The 21,841-nt window shown below is 41.0% G+C and overlaps 1 protein-coding gene across 1 annotated transcript in view; it reads right to left on the reverse strand.

Moving 5' to 3' along the window:
- CUNH16orf45 (chromosome unknown C16orf45 homolog) overlaps positions 1-21,841 on the reverse strand; it is a 47,797-nt gene that overhangs the window by 17,363 nt on the left and 8,593 nt on the right. The window contains exon 2 of the mRNA XM_027885496.1: positions 5,984-6,107. Coding sequence (XP_027741297.1) covers positions 5,984-6,107 — 124 coding nt within the window. The remainder of the gene's footprint in view (positions 1-5,983; positions 6,108-21,841) is intronic.

The raw sequence follows: 21,841 nt of genomic DNA on the forward strand, positions 1-21,841 counted from the left end.
GTCTCTTTAAAGTATACACTACAGGATGAACTATTTCACTGTGGTATACAGCAAATAATCTGTTAAACAGATGAAAGAGTTCATCTGCTTCCCTTGCTTTTCAAATCAAAAAATTTCACAGAACAACTAAGAACATGCCATCACACATCTAATTTTATTGAGCTCCACCCAGCAGAATTAAAAAGCTGTGTTCTGCAATAAAGAAGCCTCACAAATTTGAAAATCAGAGATGCCAATTAGGCTTTCTGTATTGTATGTTTTTCTTTCACTTCAGAGTTCCACAAAGTCACACTGTTTAAATGTATCTTTATGTGATGACACTTTGTCTTTAAGCACTTTAGTTTTTAATTACTGAAATGAGGTCTCACATGATGTTTACTGCACCAGAAAGGGATTTCCACTTCTATCTGCAAGGCAGAGACAAAACAGTGTACAAAGGACTGCAAAGCAGTACAAAAGAGAGAAATATGCCATGTATTGAAACTGTACAGACATTTATCTTAAAAATTTTTGCTGTTTCATTTTTAAACAGGGTAAAACTTGTTTCTCCTGCTCTCACAGATTGTTTTTTCTGTATTTTGAGGAAGTTTTCTTTATTACAGCAGCAGGCAATATCTGTATTTGTATAAGAGTAAACACAAGCATTCCCCTCCAACAGTGAATTCTTGATCTGTCACTATAAAACAATGTGCGTTTTATAGTGGGACTGGGGACAGCACATCATTTGTGGACCTGGTGGGTGAAATTGAAACAGATATCCTCTGAATTTTAAAGTAATTCTGATGGATATTGGTACATGTGTGTGTTGTTCACCAGCCAGGAACGATGCAGTTTCTGGGAGCTGTCAGCAGATGTCTGTCAGACTGTTTCATTGTCAGAGCTGTGCCCCGCGGGCTGCACTGAGGTCGGGGTTGGACAGGGCTACGGGGCCCTCTTGGGTGCTGCACGTGGGGTGATCAGAGCAAGTGAGCGGTTTTATTGAAGAACTGCTAGAGGACACGTGCATTTAACAGCCCTGCATCCAAACACTCCCCAGTTTTCACGGTGCCCCTCTGGAACTGTCTCACCATTGCTCCGCAGCCTCCCACAAGAGCCAGGAGCGCCGGAAAACCACATTTTTTTGCAGGCCGTAGCTGCCAGCCCACGGCCCCCTGCACCACACAGCCCAGCAGGCAATAAGGGCAGGGCACAGAGTTTGGGAGGAAGGATAAAAACCACCCCAAGGTGTTGCAGGAGGGTGTGTCGGGGCAGGGTCGCCGCAGCGCCCTCAGGCAGAGCAGCCATTTTGTGTGGCTCATTTTCACCCGCGAGGGTGGGAAGTTCGCATGGCCTTGAGCGGCTCTGCAGTGGAAGGGCCCTACAAAGGACTCCTTGTAAGTTTTAAAAATAAAGCATACCCCTTAGTAGAAAAATTTTTGCTGCCCTTTCCCTCAATTAACCAGAATAATAAAACTGAAGGCAAGTGAGGTCTTTTTATCTGGTGAATGACTGCAGTATCACTGAGTTACCGTTCCTGACTGGATGTCCAAATCTCTTTCTAAAGGTGGAAAAATTCTTCCTGAGGAAATTAACCTTTCTGTTGATGGTCCAGAACAAAGACTGTGAGTAATTTTAATATCCAGTACAGCACAAAGCAACTTGCTTATTCACAGAATGACTTCCAAATGGGTTTTGATGTTTTAACTCAATTACAGAAATGTACGTGAATTTTTTTCAAATGTAACTGAAATTCTCCTTGCTTTGATTTTTGAAAACTGAAAATCCGTGTTGGCGAAACTGATGGTATGTTTGACAGGCACAGGCTAACAGATGAGACACAGAGCCTACATATAGTTTTGTCTGGGTTTTTTGAATGCTACTCTATTCCACTTTTTAAGCCTAAAGCTATTAAATCCTTTTGTACTTAGGTTTAATTCCACTGCCTGATTCTCAAACACTTTAGAACTTGCTTTGAAATAATGATGATTAAGTATCTGGCTTTTTTTGCTTCACCATCCCACTATTTATTTCACCCTGACTGAGTGACTCTTCTACTGATGATGAAGTGTTCAGTAAAGATTTTATTTAGATACTCAAGTGTCACCAACTGTGAATGCTGTAATGTAACATTTGTATAGTGACGCAGGAGCAACAGGTTTCATTTTATCCCTTTTGTTGTCCTACAGAATTCATTAATCAGGCTGGACCGGGCTCTGAGCAACCTGATCTAAATGTAGATGTCCCTGCTCATTGCAGGGTGTTGGACTACATGGCCTTTAAAGGTCCCTTCCAACTCAAACTGTTCTGTAATTCTGTGTTTTTCTAAGGACTCCCTCATGTAGAGTTCGTATCACTTGAAGAGAGACACGTGCAGTACACATCACAGCTGAGGAACTGCCAGAGAGAACATTATGTTATCAGTGATCTCACATATCAGCAGGAATAGGTTTTACTAATTCACACACAGAAGCGTGAAAATTGCAAACCCACTCCAGGTCCACTGAACATCTACAGCTTGCTAGTTTGGTTTTTTTTTTTCATTTGGGTTTGTAAGGGTTTTTTACTGGTTGATATGCTAACCCGGAGCAGTTCTCTGCCACACGTGCTTTGTTTTGGCAAAAAGTTGACATAACAGTTTAAGACGTGTTGTTGTAGAGCTGTTTCAAACATCAGTACTGGTGAGTTTTATTATTATCCCATCTTGATCTTCTTTGTGCATCTTCCTCAAGGAAAAGAGCAAATTCATTTAGCAGCCTTAGAGCATGTTCCTTCCATGGACTGAACCTGCATCACTCCCACAGGGGAAGAGCTTGCTGATTTCCATCAGCAGCAGGTCTAGCTTGCAATGGTTTGTTTTCTTAGTGTTGAGTATTTTTAAACACAGTGTCTGTGCTGTGAAGAGCTGTGGTGGTTGCTGGTGTGTGTAAGTATTGCTGACAGGCTGTGTGTGCCTCTGACAGGAGGGAGCCATGGCCACTGTTAGGGCTGGTGACACAGCTGAGCACAGCTAAGATGTACCTTCTCCCAGGAGAAGCAGGATCTGACTGCATGTGAATAAAAAGATCAGTCATAGAGACAGACAGTGAGAAGAATGAACCATTACTTTAAAAAATGTAGCTAGAAATTTAAGCCTTGGCTGGATGTGTGACACAGAATTATTTCATCATGTCCATGCTTTTATAAGAACTAAAAAACAACCAGTTTAACTCAAGAGAATTTCTATTCTGTTGCTAACAGCATGAGGGCAAAAAAGGAGAATAAACATACCACACATTTTTCTCTATTACTATGTGTGTGTTTTATGCTTTTTTTTTTATAACTGAGGAAAAAGCTAAAGCAGTTGCAAGAACTAAAGAGATGTGGGTTCTCATTAAAGCTGGCCTGGAACTCCGTGGCCTGAGCGTAGGTGCGGTGCTCGTTAGCAGTGTTCAAAGTCAAGTCTGCCTTAAACCTGTCTGAGGCGGATCGGTTTCTTGTGCTTGGTTGTATAGGTCATTCCCAAGAGAATCCACTCCTGTCAGAAGAAATCAATTACTAAAATTCATGACCTACATACAGACTTTGGGTCATGGGACAGTGGCATTGCATTACTTCAGGAATCAACTGGGAAAAAAAATATATGGCCACATATAAAGTCTTCCACAATATGTCTATGTATTAGAATGTATTTCATTTGCTTAGTTAAACAGATACAAATCTTGGAGCACTGAGGTAATTAGGACTTGTGCTGTTAATCTCAGCAAGAGATCATTAAAATACATTGGGTATCAAAAGATGTTTGTCATTGAAGACAAATACAGCCAAGTCCCTCTGTCAGTGTAAACTACCCAGCATGAAAGGCACTAAAAAATGGGTGCTGCTGCATTACTTGGGTATCACTAGCAACATGCTTCTCTCTGGTCAGGAATAAATTGTAAAAACATTTGTAAAAATTAGATAAAGTCAAACAGACAATTCTTCTGACTTCTGAAAGCTATTAAGGGAAGGACGTTCTAATTCTGGAGGCCTTTGTTAGTGAGAGAGGCTGCTTTTACTTTCAGACTTGATGAACCAATATGAAGAACTTGGCTGTTGTAAATAGGTGCAGAAAGATGGGAAGCCTACACAGGGCTGGAGAAGTCATGATCGGTGAAGTCCTGGTTTGCAGGTAGAGTACCAGTGCAGAGACAGATGCTATCTCACCACTCCATTCAGTGGCATTAACAAACTGAATTTAACTGCCTCCAGGATTAATGAGCAGTGTCAGGATGTTCTGCCACAGAGCAGGGAGCAGCTGGGCTTGAAAGGTGCATGAATATCCCTGGAAAAGTGGTCACCTTGGCTCGTTGCAGCTGAGGGAATGAGAGGGTCTGTGGCAGCGTCACAGACCTCGATCCCTCATGTGAAGACAGTGGTGGCAGCAACAACCTTGGCTGTCTGTGACTCGGAAAAGACTGACCGGGGCCATCTCTGGCAGTGGCTGCCTCTGTCCCCTGCCTGCTTTGCCAGTACCTGTGGCCAAGCCTTGTGGGGACTCTGATGCTCAGAAGAGCTTTCCTCCCTCAGCCAGTGAATGGCTGGGAGTGCTCCTGAGCAGCTCTAGGCAGTGTGTTAGGAGGGGATTTAAAGCAGGAGAACTGTGGCACAGGATGAACGTCGGTTCTATTCCCTTTTCAATAAGCAATCTCTTCTGTGTTAAATCCCTTACTCAAACACCTGCTAGGCAATACAGAGTAAAGAGTGGGAGCATGGGGGAAATGAAAAGAACAGACTGGATACCAGAACAAACAGAACAATCGCTCTCATTCACTAGGACAGTTTATTTCAGCACTTTGTTTGACATAGAAAATGTCAAGAGAAGTGCAGGGGTCAATTATGAGGCTTCTTCCAGATTAAATTTATGTACAAGCCAATAAGCAAGTAGTTATTTGATTATCAGGAGCAGGTGTGACAAAAAACTTTCCTGTTTACTTTATTTATACCACTTCAGCATTATTAAAGGTCAGTGCCACTGTTACCAGTCCTTATCTCCAAAGGTGTCTAAGCAGTGATTCTGGGCAGAAGCCTTCTAGATAATACTCAAAGACAGATGCCTGTGCTGTTTGTGGGTGTGGTTTTCAACTTCCAGCAGTGCAAGTCAGGGCACTAAAATTACTTCCGGGTGTAAGAGTCAAAATACTTCATACTTTAGCATAAGAAAAGAGCAACTGAATTTTTTCAGACTCCTGAAGCTTCATTAACACCAAGGGTCTGAGTTCGGCAGGTCTTAGATCTACTGAAGTTCTTGTCCTGTCAGCAAAGGCATTAGCTTCTGACCTCAGATACTCACAGAGAAGACTTCAAAATAATATGCTTCTTCTTAATAAGTCAGTCCTGATCTTCTAAATTCAATTATTTAGGTATATAAACCTACTGATTTCATCATCAGAACTGAATTAATATTCTTGAACCTTCAGTGAGGATCCTATTCCTGACCTTTTTAGCAGTTTTGAGAATCTGTCTTGGAGTATTGCTATTTAATTTGATATATCAAAATGTGTTTTGTGTTCATAACTTAATGCCTTCCATTTAACAAATGTCAAACCTTGGCTGCCATTAGTGCAGAACACAGCGTGCTCTCCTGTGACATGGACTGTCTCAGACTGTAATGAAGTGAGGAATAAAGCCTGAATTAGGTTAGGCTGTGGAAGGTCTAAATCCCCTACCTGTTGGTATTTTGTTCAGACAAATATCCTTCCCACAAAGGATTGAAATCAGGTATGAAAATATGCTCTGTAGAGACATACTTCGCTAAACTTTCCTTTTGTAAGTAATAGATTTGCAAATTGTGCTGAATAAAAAATAGCGATTTCCTTTGCAACTACAAAAATCATTTCCCAACGGCATTTTGCAAGTGCTCACCTAACTGGGATGCTCTTTATCTTCCCCCCTTTTAAATGTCAAGGAGATAAAAGTCTTCTAAATAGCATTCTTTCCTATTTTGATTAATTTTGCATAGTGTTTTCCCAGAAGTATCAATACTTACATAAACCTGAGTTCTGATTCTCTTCTGACTAAGACTTCCCGAAGTCTCTGGATCTTTGCCATCTCAAGCTCAATTTCCTCAGGCATCATTGTTGTTTCAGCCATTGAAATGATGTCAAGTTGATCTGTGAAAGCAGAGAAAATGAATTAAGCTAGTCAAGCTGTCTTAATGGTGTTTTTCAGGAACATAAATTAAATCATAGAGCTAGCTGATTATGGGGTAATTAATACGAGCAGTAAAAAAATCTTCTAGCTGAGTGCTGTGTTGACTGGTTTTCTCTACTGTTTTGCTTATTACTTTCAATGTAACCATTTTGAAATGAAAGAATCCCTAAGCCACAGTGACAATCATTTTGTTAGTCAGACTCTGTCACACCTCTAAGGAATCCCAACCCTGCACATAACTACAGCTACAGCTATCCCTACCTGATATCACTCAAACTGAAGGAACGGCTGCAGATTGCTGCAAAACTCACTGGGAATAATTACTTGCAACTCTGACGAGTCCCATCTTGGTGCAGACAGTGTAAACTGATGAATGTTTCCATCTTCAATTCTTATAACCCTTTATGCCATTGCACTGTCTTACCTTGAGCAAGAGCTAAAGCCCAGCCCCACTAGAGAGGAGCCAAAAAGGCAAAATGGAGAGGTCAAATGTACTCAACATGATGAAATTTGGAGCAGGAATGAAACTCCAAAATCTCCACAAACACAGCCCCTGGATAAGCTTGGTTCACAGAGACCTGTTCTCCCAAAATGGAAGCAAATTGGAAAAAATACATACTACGTAAAGAAAATACATTCTCCTTATATTTAAAAATATATAAAATATATATATTTTTTAAGTTATCCTGCTAGTATTGTCTGAAAGTTTTGGCTTCACCTGTTAATGAAGAAAGTGGGGAAATTAATATTAAAAATCACTTTTTTTCTTCAAGATAACAGAATCCTGGAAAAAAGCGAGAAAGATTTTGAAATGCCTCTCATGAGAGAACATCCATTTTTCATTGGTTGTTTTAAAACTCAGATTGCAAAACTGGTGTGTAAAGCCAGGCTATCTCGTGTGTCTGAACACCCAAGTGCTGCCTGTAGAAGATTGATTCTCCTGTTAGAAATCATTGTGTTTGCTGGGGTATATTTAGTTGATGTGTAGCCTGGATGTCATGAGCTTTGCATGGGCCCATCTCTCACTTTCACTGCTTGCAGCACAACTGGCTGTGGTGCAAATATATCTGCCAAAAATCTAAGCAGGAGATAGGAAGTTATTCTGATGCTACCATGAATTAAAACCAATACTACCGGTAATTAGAAAGATAAACCATAAATATATGACACATACGTACATACTAGAAAATTAGTTCTCAAGAGCTCAGAAAACAGGAAATAAAAGAAACTAATTTAATTGCACTCTGGAACTCTAGCTGTAAATTCCCTAGGGTTACCCCTTGGGTCAGGGCAGCTACCATACTGTGAGTTCAATGATTCAGGAGAGGAACCAGGAACAAGCCTTATGCCCTCATAATGTGCTTAAAGCCAGCACAAGAATTAGTGTGACGAGCAGAGTCTACTCTGACCCCTTGCAGAACAGAGATCCTCCTTCACATCCCACTCAACGTGTGCTTGAATCGGAGAAAACATTTTTGAGAACGATCCAAAAACCTGCGGTGTCTTCAAGAGAATCAAAAATGTGAGCAAGGCAGCAGGAGTTGGAAGAGCAGGGAAATAGAGAGGGTTAGATGTTAGTTCACAACTCATCTGCAGACTCAGGGGTGCAGCTGAACAAGGCAGCAGAGCACAGGGGAGGGAGGACACAGCCCCTGAGGAGGAGGTCAGGATTCCACACATCACCAGCCTGCTCGTGTCTTTAGAATTCCTAAATTGCATTATAGAAGAATTTCTCTTCTAAATGGTGGATAACTGGCCAATCTGGCAGCAGCTGTGTGAAGGATAATTAATTATTTTTCATTAAATGGTTTGAGCTCCTGGGATGTAACCCACTTGGGAAGACTATGATAACATCACTGGGCCTTTAAGTAAAGCTTTAACTCTGTCCCAGTGAGGAATGACACCTCCAGTGCTTTGAAACATGATTCAGAATAGCTTCACACAGAAGTCTCTCACCTTTCCATAAAAGAAAGAAAAAACCCAGTTCATTTTATTTAAAGTAGACATGCAGAAGTCAACTATTTTTGAGCATATATTGTTATTAAGCTTTTTTTCTGGTAATGACACAAAATTTATAAAGCAGAAGTGGAGACAACACTGAGATTAGTCACAGTTAGTGACAGGATGAAACTATTTTGTGTACTCTGCAATCTTCAGGATAATTTTCAGTGGCAAAGAAACAAGTAAAATAATATTACTGTATGCACAAAAAGATATTAGCATGAAAATAATTACTATATAGAAATAAAATTATTAAGCTGTTACATATAATGAGAGGGACTAAAGAAGTAAACCTGAAGTTATTTATGCATAATTTTGCTTCCATTTAAATGCAGACTGGTATAGTTACACTGGGTATTAACTTAATGATCACATTTCATCCCCAGAGCACCAGCCAGAAATAGAACAGTAGCTAGCTGCGTCGACAAGCAACAAAAAAATAAAATGCCTATTAAGTCAATAAGTGCAAAGAAAACTTTAAAAGAAACTTGAATTGACACAACGAGAACTGGGAGAATGCTTTCCACCTGGTGTCAATAGTTTCAGACAGACTGGTGAGGGATGCTGTGAGGAAGCAGTAATTACCAGCAAAAATCCTGCTGCTGTCACTCGGTGTGAGCTCTGATGGCTGCGAGCGGGAGGAGCTCACTGTGCTCTACAACCATCAGTGGTTTAATTGTAATCTGGGGGTTTGTTATTGGCAACTTTGTAAGAGAGCGAGCCTTGGAGAAGGTGAGGTGTATCAGTGACACAAAGGGTCCCAAGCCTATGCTGTAGGAACCCAAACCTATGTCACTGTTACTGTTGTGGTCGCCACATACTGAACCTCTACTCCGTGAAGACCCCAAGCGGTGTGCAGGCATCCTGCAGCCTAAAGGCAGGAAAAGCTCAGGGATGAGTTGCTCATGGAGACACTGCAACTCTGTGGCAGAGCCAGGATAGGACCTGATGGATCAGGGGATCCCCTCAGGACACTGTTTATCCTTTTCTTGCTGTGAATTTGTTGCTGTTGGAAACCATCAGTCACTCAGCCTTGAGGAGTCACCTCAGTCATTCAGCAAGGCAAGAGCTCCAGCACAGGTTAAGGGTAATGGCCTGGCTATTCTGCCACTTTTTTTTTTTCATCTTTGACATGGATGAACCACCTCAAATGAGACTCTGTGTTTGTTCAGCCCATGACTGCTGAGAGCTCTTTCAAGGCCTGCAGCACAGAGGAGCTGCTTGGCTTCTCTAACGTGGACACCAACCTGGCTGTTCAGCCCACTCAATTACAGTCCTTCAGCTGAAAATGATTTCAAGTCTTTGCTCTGGATTGCATTTAAACTGAGCAATTTGAGGCCTATTTCCACTCCCTTAAATTGTAAAATAATAAGATAATCCTTGTTCAAAAACTGTTAACGGATAAGTTTTGTTCCAAATCTGGGTCAGCATTTTTGGGGCTTTCTCAAGAATTCAGTGAAATTCTCAAAATCATCTTTTTTCACTGAAGTATATTAAATGCTAATAGAGCATACACAGCACAGCAGGTAAACTCTTAATGCTGTTTCATGAATCAAAATCAAGACTTTCAAGACCACTACTAGTTGATGAGACAAAGGAGGCACGGGGTCAGAGATGGACAAAGAGAGAACCATAGTGCAACTTAAAACCAGCACACTTGGTGGAAATCGAAATAGTTGCAAAATGCAGAAAAATAAAATTATAGTACAAAATATTCCAGATCAAAAAATGTTCGTGTGAAAGGAATCATATTATTCCTGTAGTTTGTCACTAACATGTCATCTGGAGGCACAAATGACTGGTCTTGCAGCCAGATCTTTTACTATACCTTTTACTGTTGCTTCAGTGTATTCAGAATTGGGTTTTTTTTGCTGTTGGATTGAACCCATCTGGAGCAGGATGCAGTGCCCAATAACTAACGTGTGTAGAAAAAAAATCCCTACATCTAATTGCTTATTCCTAATCTAGCCTGCTGCAGCATTCTATTACTGTGAATCCTAACAATTATTAAATTTGGCATGTGTGTAGAACAGCATTTATTCAATGCTTTATAATGGAATTACCATACAAATATGGCTAGTAACTAAACACAATACAAACAGCTGCAATGTATTCTGGTCCTGGATTCCCTAGGAGGCAATAAAACGTTGTGCAATTTAAAATAGCTGGACTGGGGGAAGGGGAAAAGGGCAATACCAGTGTGGAAGTGATTCTGATTATAACAGTGCAGAGCACATCCCATCACTCCTGCTGGTTTGACTGCCTAGTTTGGACATGGGGCAGGTGTCTGGCTTTGGGAAGCCTCAGCAGAGCTCCCCTCCTGTAGCTCAGCAACAGATTACCAAGCTGGTCCTCAGCCCCAGTTCCGCTGCTGAGGACCTGAACTTAACTTCTCACTTGACCTTGGGCTTGCCTTACACTGGGGGTTTGCCTGAAGATCTGGACTGTGGCTGAGCCCTGGTGGCTGTCACCAGACCTGCTCTGTTTTCCTTGCTCAGATCCCCTGGCCAGGGAGGACCCTGTCCTCACCCTGTCCTCACCCTGTCCTCACCTGCCTGCCGTGCATGACTCAGCACAGGGTTTGTCTGTCAACCCCTCCTGTACCCAACACTGGTCATCCACAGACAGTGCTTAATGGAAACACCCATGACTGCAGTGAGCCTCGGACAAGGAGGTGATCTTGGAGCCCTGAAATTCTGGCTTAAACCAGGCATCATTTTTGCCAGACATCAAGACACCTAGAAATCCCAAAGCTGTTTTTTTTTTTACATTCTCCACATCTCAGAGTAAACCTCTGGGCTGGCTGATTCCCCTCATAGCTTGGCTCTGCAACAGGCAGCTGTGAAATCTGGCAGCTCCAGGGAACCCTTGGCAGGAAGGATCTAGAGATGCACACTGAAAGCTGATTAAATGCCAGGATCTCCGGGAATGTCATGGTCATCAAATATCCCTGCTTCTGAACTGTCATTTGGGGAAGGAGAAGGAGGAGGCAGGGGATTTTTCTGATCCATGGGCAATTGTGGTGCATCTGTGCTTCCAATAAAGCTGAGGTACAAAGTCCTGGCCACCTCAGCTCCGGGCTGTGCTGTGCAAAGATCACTCATGCTCTGAGATGAACTGCAGGACTAGAGCAGTCCCTTCACATCTATCTGGGTTCCATTCAGAAGCGCCTCAGTCAAGAGATCAGAATTTCCTGTCTGTAGAGAGACACTCTGGTACAACCTGGGGAGAAGTACATCTCTCTGAGAAGATCCAAATGAATCATCCCACATTGAAACCTGCCATTTGTGGGAGGAGAGGAAATCTTGCTTTCATGGTAATGGTTGGAATCACTGTTAAAATCACCGCTGCAGCAACAGCTGTAGTGGAAACATTTTTATTATGCAACTGGAGAGAATAAAAAATACTTTCTACCATCCCTTAGGATGAGATCTGCTTTTGCAGAGATTGCTCATGGAAACAGATTAGTTTCTTTTGTAATCAAAATTAAGATCTTCTGATTGTAGGATGTAGTAACAGCATTAGTAAAGTCTAGAAAAGGCACAAGCAATCTAAAAAGACATCTTTATTATATGGCAAATATACCAATTTTGGAAGATTTTCTTTCAAAGTTGCTGTATCAATTAATCAACCTTTGGAAGAAGTAATACTTCGAAGTAACACTACGATTATTTTTTTTGATCTATTCATCTGCGTCTTTTCATTCAGTATGTGACCATCTCTCAGTATTCTTTAGCATTCAACACTGAATATCAAATATAATCTGTTTCTTTAAAATATTAAATGTCTTCTTTCTGTTTTCCAATAATAGGCTACCATGTGGAGCTGGGCTGTGATATGAAAGCCTTTAGTCCCTGCTGGGGTGAAAAAAGCGTGCAGAAAAAATATTTTGTTGAATTCAACAGAATTTGAATGAGTCTTTGAACCACCACTAGAGACCATTTGCCATATCATTTCCTCCCAAGATGTATTAAATCATCTGATGTGACTGGAGATGGTTCTGTCAGCTGTGGTCTGAGTGTAAGAGCACAATTATAATATTGGGATTTATTTTGTCCAGGTCACGAACTTAATTTTTTTCCATTATCACAGATTTTCAGCCTAGATATCTCAAAACCTGAGCTTCCACTTCAAAAGTCTCTCACTCACACTCTACCGTATGACCCCATTTCAAAATTATGTGAGCAAAGAATATAAAAAGCACAGTGTGCAATTGCCCACTGCATTTGCAGAATCACTGCCCTGTCTGTTCCATATCTAAGAGCCTCTGGTTATAAAAAGATTCTTTTAGTTGCTTATCCTGTATGTTCTTGTTCTTATCTCCAAGCTTTGACCTTTTATTTTTTATTATTTACCTTTACAAAAAGCCTGTTGGCAGCAGTCTGTTCTGTTCCATTTCAGGCTTTTCTCTGTGTCTCACTGAGACTTCTCTTGAAATATAAACTCCAGATTCACAGCACTGAATTTCAGCTCCTTCCTCTAACTCTGAAAGTCCTTTTGGTTTCTATGGTATTATAGTCAAAGTATGGCACACAATGACTCCTGTCACATCTGCTGTAAGTACCTGTAATTGCCCACTGCCCAAATAGGATTCTTAGCTGCTTTCCACCTTTTATGCTGCAGTTCTGTAGAACAAGTCAGATTGCACTGAATAAAGCTGGTTTAAAAACTCAACCTGAAAGAGATCCTGCTTTGAGTGTTCTCATCCAACTACATATTCCCAAGCAGAAACAGACATTCAGTGGGAAAAGTGATTGCTAATTAAGGATGGTCTTCAGCACTTTGCTAACTAGAAGTTTTACAGTTATGTGATGGTTCCAACTTTCTAATTTTCTGCCCTTGTCCCCTATTTAAATATATATACCAGCACAAGTCCATAATGATAAGATCTATAAAGATCCTGCCTCTCCCAAAAAAAGCATCAATTAAATTGTCTTGTTTGTTATCCTGTAAAATTTATAAGCAGTAATTATTCTTCGCTTTGTTTTTTGTCAGTTTATGACAGTTCCAGTTTCCTAAGTGGGTAATTATGCAACCCTTTAATCTTGCACTTCCCCCCAGGAAAAAGATCTCTCTAGTCTTAAGAAACTGCTCTGTGCACAGCAGACTTTATTTTGGTTGTAATGATACCCTGAAGAAACAGCTCATCTGGCAACAGTTGTTCATCCTACTCTGACAATGAAGACCCTGTGAATCAGCACCAGGCGGGAGTTCTTGCAGAGATTTCATGTGATGCATCGCTCTTAATGTGGTATTCAAACAATGGATCTTCAAATCTACTGCTGTCCTGTATTTGGATTATGAACTCCATGCCTTTTACCTTGCACTTAAGCTTTCAAATTTCAGCATTCTCCTGCCTTGGTGCTGTCAAAATTGTGGCGTTCGTTTCCTTGTGGTGATGGAGATTTTGGTTACTCGGGAGGAAAGGATTGTTTATGTTAAATGATAGTTCTGGTGCAAAATTAAGCAAAGGTAGAGAATAAGTTTAAACTGGAAACTAGTAACTACCCAAATCAATAACTTTCTGAAGCAGTCTTTCAAGTAGGATGTTGGAGGAAAGCACCCAAAGTTGTTTTAAACTAAGATAAGAGCATGTGGCTCTTTAAATGGTCTGGCCTCACTTGGTGGTGAAAAAAACCAGCCAGGTCCTGTGAATAAGCTCAGGTATTGTCAGATTGTCTGCAGTGCAGGAGGGTGGACTCAGGAAGTAGAAAAGATTAACTGGACATTATCTGGGGCTTTACTCATTTAGGTAGGATTTAGCTTTTTGAGGTCCAGTCCTCTGCAGTCAGACACTGCCCACATAAAGGCTCCAGACTCCTCCTCCATGTAGGAAGTCACAGGGATCCATCCCATCAAATGAAACTGTCACTTCAATATCGTGCTCCATCTCTGCTCTCATATTCTTCTGTCTGGATCTGAGGGTGACAGTGTGTACATGGAACTGACTCAGTACACTGGGACAATTTGCTACCTAATTATCTGTAACTACAACCATTTCTAGCTGTAAATCTGTGTATGATTTGGTGAGTTTGTAGCAATACCAGTACAATTTACATTTAGGTGTTTCTGACTAATGAGGGTTCTAACAGCTTTGTCTACTTTTATATGTCTTTGATTTGTGACTCCCAGTACCCTGAATAGTGCCCTAAACAGTCAATTTTAGGGGGAGAGGGAGGACCTTTCCTCAGTGGTACCCTCACTGTCAGCAGTTAAAAAGCTGATACAAACCATATTTACAGATCAGGAAACAGGATTTCAGCACTCACAGCAGAAATGACCAAGAAGTCAGAACTTAATATTGAACCAAACGTTTCTTTGAAAAGATAAGATAAAAAATAACTTCCTTTGAAAATCTTCCCATAAACAAGGAAATAAAACCCCTAGGAATGATTTGATTATGCCACAATATTGTCAAAAATACAGATTTTTTTAGTGTGAATGAAATTTGCAGGAAGTGCTCCTGATGTAAATAAATTCAAGGTATGCAGAAGTATGTCCACTAAGATAAATTACCCTAATGACACTTACAGGTTGGGTCTTGAAAACCCTTAGGGGCTTTGATGCTCCAATTACAGGGCTCAACCTTGGATCTTTGAAGTTGATTCCAAGGCTCTGTGTAGGCAATTTGCATGCCCAGGCCAATTTCCATCACAGTCACTGATAATGAGGTTGCACACAGCTCTTCAGCCACTTAGAGGGCAAATGCATAAAAATGAGGAAAACAGAACCAGGAAAACAGCAAAGGGAGCTGGAATTAATGTCTTTTTATAAAATCCTTTTTAAACTCAAGTCCTATTGAATTAAGAAACCCCCGAGACATTATTCATGGACTCACACGTGATCCTCCGCTCAGCTGAAACCCAATGCTCTGGTTTAATATCAACTGCATCTCTGAACGGAGACAGTTTTCAAATATGCAGATTCCAAGTTTGGCAGGTGTAACATTTTGGTTCTTACGGTGGCAGCCATAAGGTCACAACAGCTCACACCTTCCGAGGCAAGCTGGTCTGCAAGTGACTGCTCAGTAGCCAGCTCAGTATCATCGCAGTACAGCTCCTATCACACATTAGACATCAAAATCTAGCAACACAGCATCTTTACTGGTGCCTCAGATGTACTGACAGAGCGCAAAAAGGATTTGCTCACTTATAGAAATTTTTCAGAGCAATTACAGCACACTGGAAGGGCATCACCATGGTTGGTGTGACCATTTCAGATTTCAGTTTTCAGTATCCCCAGTGCCCGAACTGAGCCACAAACTCTCCTCAAGACAAGTACAGTCCATTTGCAAATCAGCCTGTGGTACCTCACCCAACCATTTCTGTTGTGTATAAAGAAGGATTGAGTGGGTTGGAGTGGGATTTAAAGAAAAGCTGTCCATATAATTAGGTCTGCAGAGAATTATGACAGACTTAACAAAGTACTATAATTGAACTGTGCAGGAGCGTTTTCCAGACTTCCTACTGTTATTTCCAATTTTAAATAAACTCTAGTTTGGGTATCAGTACCACATTCCTTGTTGTCAGATGCTCTGACAACAGGATTTTTCACACATTTGTCTGGTGACTTTAGGTGAGGCGTGAAAGCAATTTCTCCCAGACCACATTACATGTCAGTCTGAAACTAAGCAACCTAATTTGTCTTGCTGTAACAGAAATAAGAAAGTGACATTTTTCCACCTCTTTCTAAGAGATTCTACCACCATGCATTTCATATCAGCGATTCTCCTACTGACCTAGCCAGATGGAAGGGTGCCCTCATTATCCCAGCAGGTCTAAAACCAGAAGCTTCTCCTAATATTCTGTTCTTCTGGTTTCTCTCTCTCCCTACACACAGATAAACAAATAAATTAATCTCTGCATATGAGAAAAATTAGCTGATTTTTCATGGTACTGTTTCAGCACTTGAGTAAGTGCTGCTTGCAGAAAAAACAGTGGTTTAGCTTATTTGTCTGTGAACATCCAGTCCCTACTACTGTCCAGCCTGCCTCTGCCTGACCTGGATTTTGGGAAACAGCTTTGCTGCAGAGCTGGGTTTTCTCTGAGCCTCGAGAACAGGGGCAGCAGCCTCGGGGCACTGCATCCAGCTGTGCTGCTGCTTCCTCCTGGCTCCAGAGAAGGACTGGAGTAAATTGCTGGACACCTTTCCATTTCAACGTGTACCTGCCAATCCCTCCAGCAGCCAAGCAAAGGGGCAGAACAATGGCCATGCCAGTTCCTCAGCCCTCCCCACCTGCCTGTTCTAGGGAAGATACAGGCCCCTATTGTTGTGCTTTACTCATAAGCAGCTTAGACTTCAAGTTACCTTCTTGAACAAACAGCTTTTCTTATCCCAGTCGTAGCCATACCACATATCACAGAGAGGATTTTCTGGAATGTGTCCCATTTAAAATGGTGCCCAGAGAAATTCTCAGTACCAAGGTAATATGTGAACCTCATATCTTAATACTTCATATGGGAACTCTCCCTGTTCCGCAAAAATCAGTGTGTGTGATAAAAATCCTTGGTGCAGAGTTGGAGGTCTCCAGTATGAGAAGTCAGCTTTCTTATGAGGCAGGTGTTAGAAAAATTAATTTTGTTTCACCTGAGGCAAGAATTTCATCTCAATGCATCTCCACATTACAAAGCTTAAGGTCAAGACTTTTGACATATGCTGAACATACACTTTACCAAGAATTAACCACCACTAAACCAACAGATCAGACTCCTGTGTTTTTTAAGTGGAAATTCCCTACTTATGAATTAAACATAAGCCTAAAAAGAGCTAGAAATATATTTGTCATTCAATGAAATATTGGGATGCCATCAGCATGAAATCTGTTGTTTTTTAAAAATGAATTAAGCTAAATTGCTTCCTTTTTTCTTTCTCTTTCCCCCTCAGGTAATCTTTCCTATTCAGTTCTCTGGCTTTGCAATGAGATTTTCCTATTTCAGTAGGTGTTTATATCTCTCCTGTTGCTATATGAAAACTTCTTGCAAGCAGCAAAGAAAATAATATTGACTCTATTCAGGAATTGTTTTCGGATCAACTGAACAGACAAAACACACTCACTATAACCTGTCTCAGACCACTGTTCATAAAGTAAATTCTACAAGACTAAGTAATTAATTAACCTTTTGTTTGCAATTTGAAGTTCTGTTTACAAATTCTCATTTTTAATGGAAATTTATTTGTAAACAGAAAAATGTAAGTTCCTTCTAATTATTTCCTCAGAAGTCACTAAGCAATGTTATTCACCTCCTGGATCCACTAAGCCTTCAGTGATGAGTCTCATTTTTACCGACCTTTATCTGAATTGATTATCTTTGACCTAATTAGCGTTGGTGCAGACTGGGGTATAAACTAATACTCAAGTATTGCTGTAAACAGTTCATGCTATTTTATTTGCATCTGATTGCACATTTTTCAGCTCATCTGCAATATTGATTCATTTAGAAATATGCACATCTCAAAACAGCCATCTCCCATGCTGCCTGTTTCTTTATTTGAGCCACCAACACCCCTCTTATCCTACCCAGCATCTGATAGTGCCCTTGTTTTGCCACAAAAATGTCATCACTATCCAGTCTTCTTGGACAGTAAACAGAAAACTCCCTACTGTTAGCACAGGAGGACTCTCCATAGTACCTAGAAACTGAAGAGAACCCTGATCATCTGTTCTAGTGGATATAAAATGGTTTCTAGCTGGGATATTTTGCCTTTCTAGCACCCCAGAATAAGGAAGCCTGGAGAAAATATTAAAAGGATATTCCATGAGAAGGGATCCTGTTTCCTGCTCCTTGTATATTTTACTCCTGCATGGCCTCCTTATAAACACACAGATGATTTGACTTCTAAGAAATGTCTTTTCTCCCTTGTGCAGGCTGAATGCAAACATGCTACAAGGACAATATTTTCTTTGGTGTAAATAGCCTATATTTAGGAGGACTCACAGAGGGAGACAGTTTTTTCTTGTTTACAACACAGTTGTGTAACACCTTCCAGCATGAAAATAGTTACATTGGTTTACTTTGTTGTGGCTAACCATGCAGTTTTAAAACAATAAAATTAGGTGCTGTCATTTTCTTCACTACAAGAATTTTTTACAATGGTATTTTATATCAGACTATTCTACATAAAAGACAAACTCAATAAAATTTTTTAAAAATCACTCACGGGAAAAACTCACATCAACAATTATGAAATGACTACAACAAAATAAAACCAGGAAGATGCTCAAAAAAACGCTTTGCCTGGCTAAAATTGATGCTGGAAGAGCTCTTGTACACACTCTTTGTTTTTGATAGGGAATTAGCCTAAATTTTCAGCACCCTTGCAGTGTATCTCTGCTGAACAGACACAGACTGCACAAGCTCAGAGTGTTTTTTATGCATTAGGTGTGGACTTCCAGTCCTCAAATCACCGCAGTTCTGCAAACACAAACCCTAGAGCAGGAGCGCTGTGCTTTGAGTCACAGCTGTATTTCTTCCTTTGAATGAACACAGCAGATGAGGCAGAAAGCTGCAGTAAAGACAGGAGGAATCAAGGAGTGGATGAATTAAGCTCAGTCATTCATTCCAGCACACCGTGCCTGGATATCAAAGTCAAGAATTGAACGTGGTGGCAAATGTTGCTGGAGCCAGTACAAGAGTTGGCACCCATCCTGCTCAGACCCCCACGGCAGCATATGGACATCATTTCATACAACGTAGCCAAACCTTGAAACAGGCCTTAATATGCCCCTCCTCCCCCAGTCATTGTCCCAGTACCACTAGTACATCCCTGCTGAACAATTTTTTTCACTTTCTCAATAAAGAAATAAAAAGCACCAGCTGGTCACTCACTGCCTCCAGGTACCTCAGTGCTCCTCACACCACAAGCACCAGTCATTTGGCCTCATTCTAGTGACCTCCAGTGCCTCAGAGAGAGAAAATAAAATCCAGAAACCAAACTGCATTAGTTACCTATTTCTAAAGGTCTGATTTGTAAGAACAAAGTAGCTCTCTGACCATCTTAACTCTAGAGACAGGAGTTGTAGTCCCAAAGCTACCTCTTGGTACCTGCTCCTTAATGCCTTCAAACCAGGGTGGGGGGAGCGCAGGACAGAGCAGACAGAGGAATGGACCAAGGGCTTAAAATAACATTTCATTTTTCAAATTAAACCTGTGTGAGCTCAAAACTTGGTTTACATTCAAATAAACCCTGATGCTGGCAATGTAGTTACTACTGGTTTTCCATATTCCTTTCACCTTTTCCCATCATGTTACAACTTTCTGCACTTCAAACAGCAGTTTGTCCTTCAGAGAACAGGGAGAATATGGAGCTGTATGCAGCCTGGTGGGAAAGGCTGCACAGCGTGTATGATCTGACAGCTGTTTCTATGAAAAAATGGATCCAGAGCAAGACACCAAAAAAAAACGAGGGAAAATTGCCTTTCAAGGTCTGACCCAAAGCCCTCATTGTCAGTTTTATTCAGTGGCACTGGGTTAGACCTTTATCTGAAAGGAGCTATTTTAGTCTGGCTCAGAGAGGCTGCCAGGAGTCAGGAAGACTCAGGAAGGGGTTTCTGTGCCCAACCCTGCCACAACCCTGCATGAGACTGAGTGCTACCAGAAGGCTGTAAATAGAAACTGGTACAGACAGTACTGTGGTAGATACCTTCCCTAGAGTGGAGCTCCTCTGAAATCAATGCACATTCCCATCTGGAGCAAGACTGGGTTTAAGCCACACTCCAAGGAAAGCAGTTCATGCTTCATCATTTCATTTTATGTCATGGAGATTTAAAAAGCAATATTTTAAAAAACACACGTTACTTGCTCATTTACTTCTGTCATTTTGCTCAGTGGGCAAAGGAAACAGCCCGTGGATTTCCATTTTATTCCTCACCAGACTCATATTCTGATCCTGCAAGACTAACGAAAAGCTTCAGTATTTCCATTACAAATGCTGTAACAGTGTCAGCCACAGCTAATGTTCAGTTTTTAAAATCTTATTTAATTTGGTATTTTTTAGACGCTTTTTCTATCTTCATTAAATTTTAATTCAGAAAAAAAAAGTCAATAAAATGTCCAGTCTCAGAGTCTTGAAAAACCTCTTTAGGAATATATATATGGTTTTTCCTATAAACACCAATTAATAAAGAGCAGCATATGTTGCAAGTGAAATAGTAGTAGAATGGTCACTGACATTTCTAGATTTCACATCTTCACAACACTCTCCTTTGGAATTATCCAACTGCATAACAGAAAGCTTGTTTCTCTGTCTCTCCCCACTCTGTGATGTGATTCTCTAATAACACAGTTTTCTAACAGTGATCTAAACATCTTACCAGCAGCTGGTAGATGATTTTAGGCAACCTTAAAGCCATTATTATTATAGACATATGAGTCCAATCCAGTAAAGAACAAAGAGATACTGGTATGGAGAATTTTTCAGACAATAAAGAAACTGGCTCACATTACAGATTCCCACTCCAGCAAGTAATTAAATACTGAGAAGTTGCTCTTCAGAAGCCAAGAAAAAAAAAGATGTTTCACATTTGACAGAATCACAGAATCAACCACCTTGGAAAAGACCTCTGAGATGATCAAGTCCAACCTTTGATCCAACCCCACCATGGTTACCAGACCATGGCACTGATGCCATACCCACTCTCATCTTAAAAACCTCCAGGGATGGTGAATCCACCACCTCCCTGGGCAGCCCATTCCAAAGTTTGATTACTCTCTCTGTAAAAAATTTCTTCCTAATATCCAACCTAAACCTCCCCTGGCAGAGCTTAAGACCGTAGTAATAGGACTAGTGATTTCCCAGAGGGATGACTGTTGCTGTTCCTAAGGCCATGGGCACACAACGTGTGCAGTCTGACAGCAGAGTGGAAGGTCAGGCAGCACAGAACCGTACTGGGATCTTGTTCTTCAATACATGAGGCCCAAAGTACTTTCAGGGAGCCACAGGAAAAAGCTGTCCTTCCTTAAAGATCAAACTGCCAGAGCCAGTGGAGCCAAAACCAGCTGGTTCTTTCTCAGTGATCTCTGGGGTGAAACAGCACAGGGCTCCATCTCTTCAACTCACACAAATGATGACAGCTGGCAAACAAATGTGTTTTCTATTTGTTTTTCATCTGTGGATGTGGAGTCATTCTCTAGCACCCTGTTTTCACCGAGTTAATTGCTTTTGCATACTTACTTTGGATTTTTTTTTTTTTAAATATGATAATATTTCCTTCCTCCCAACCGGCATTGGGCAGCTGCAAGGCTGAGCTGACTGAGGTCTCAGAAGTGACGACATGAAGGCATTTCAGCAGTCTTATCTACATCTGAGACAAACAGGTAGCTGGCTGTCACTTTCTCTTTGCATAAGAGAAAGAAAGAAATTCTATAATTGCAGAATGTTTCACACCTTACCAAGGCAGAGACAAATGGATCTTGATTTTACTGGCTTTTAAAACACCATGGCTGTGCCCTTCAACTATCACATCCCACACACTCTGCCTATGCCACAGACAAGTATCAGCCTGAAGGAAAATGTGTGTCTGTCTGCCAAACTGCAGTAACTTCAGTCCCCTCCCAGGCACAGTGCCCAGAGGAAACTGTATGGGAACCCATGGCAGAAGATGAGAGGAGAGAAACTACAGATTGGATAAGGAAAGCAGGGGCACAAATGCACAACTGAATTTCTGTGCCTTTCTCTTCTGTCAAATGGGATAATT

This window comes from Empidonax traillii, unplaced genomic scaffold (assembly GCF_003031625.1).
Source record: "Empidonax traillii isolate 1590-97213 ecotype Southwest subspecies unplaced genomic scaffold, ASM303162v1 scaffold166:size2381449, whole genome shotgun sequence".
NCBI classification, from domain to species: Eukaryota; Metazoa; Chordata; class Aves; order Passeriformes; family Tyrannidae; genus Empidonax; species Empidonax traillii.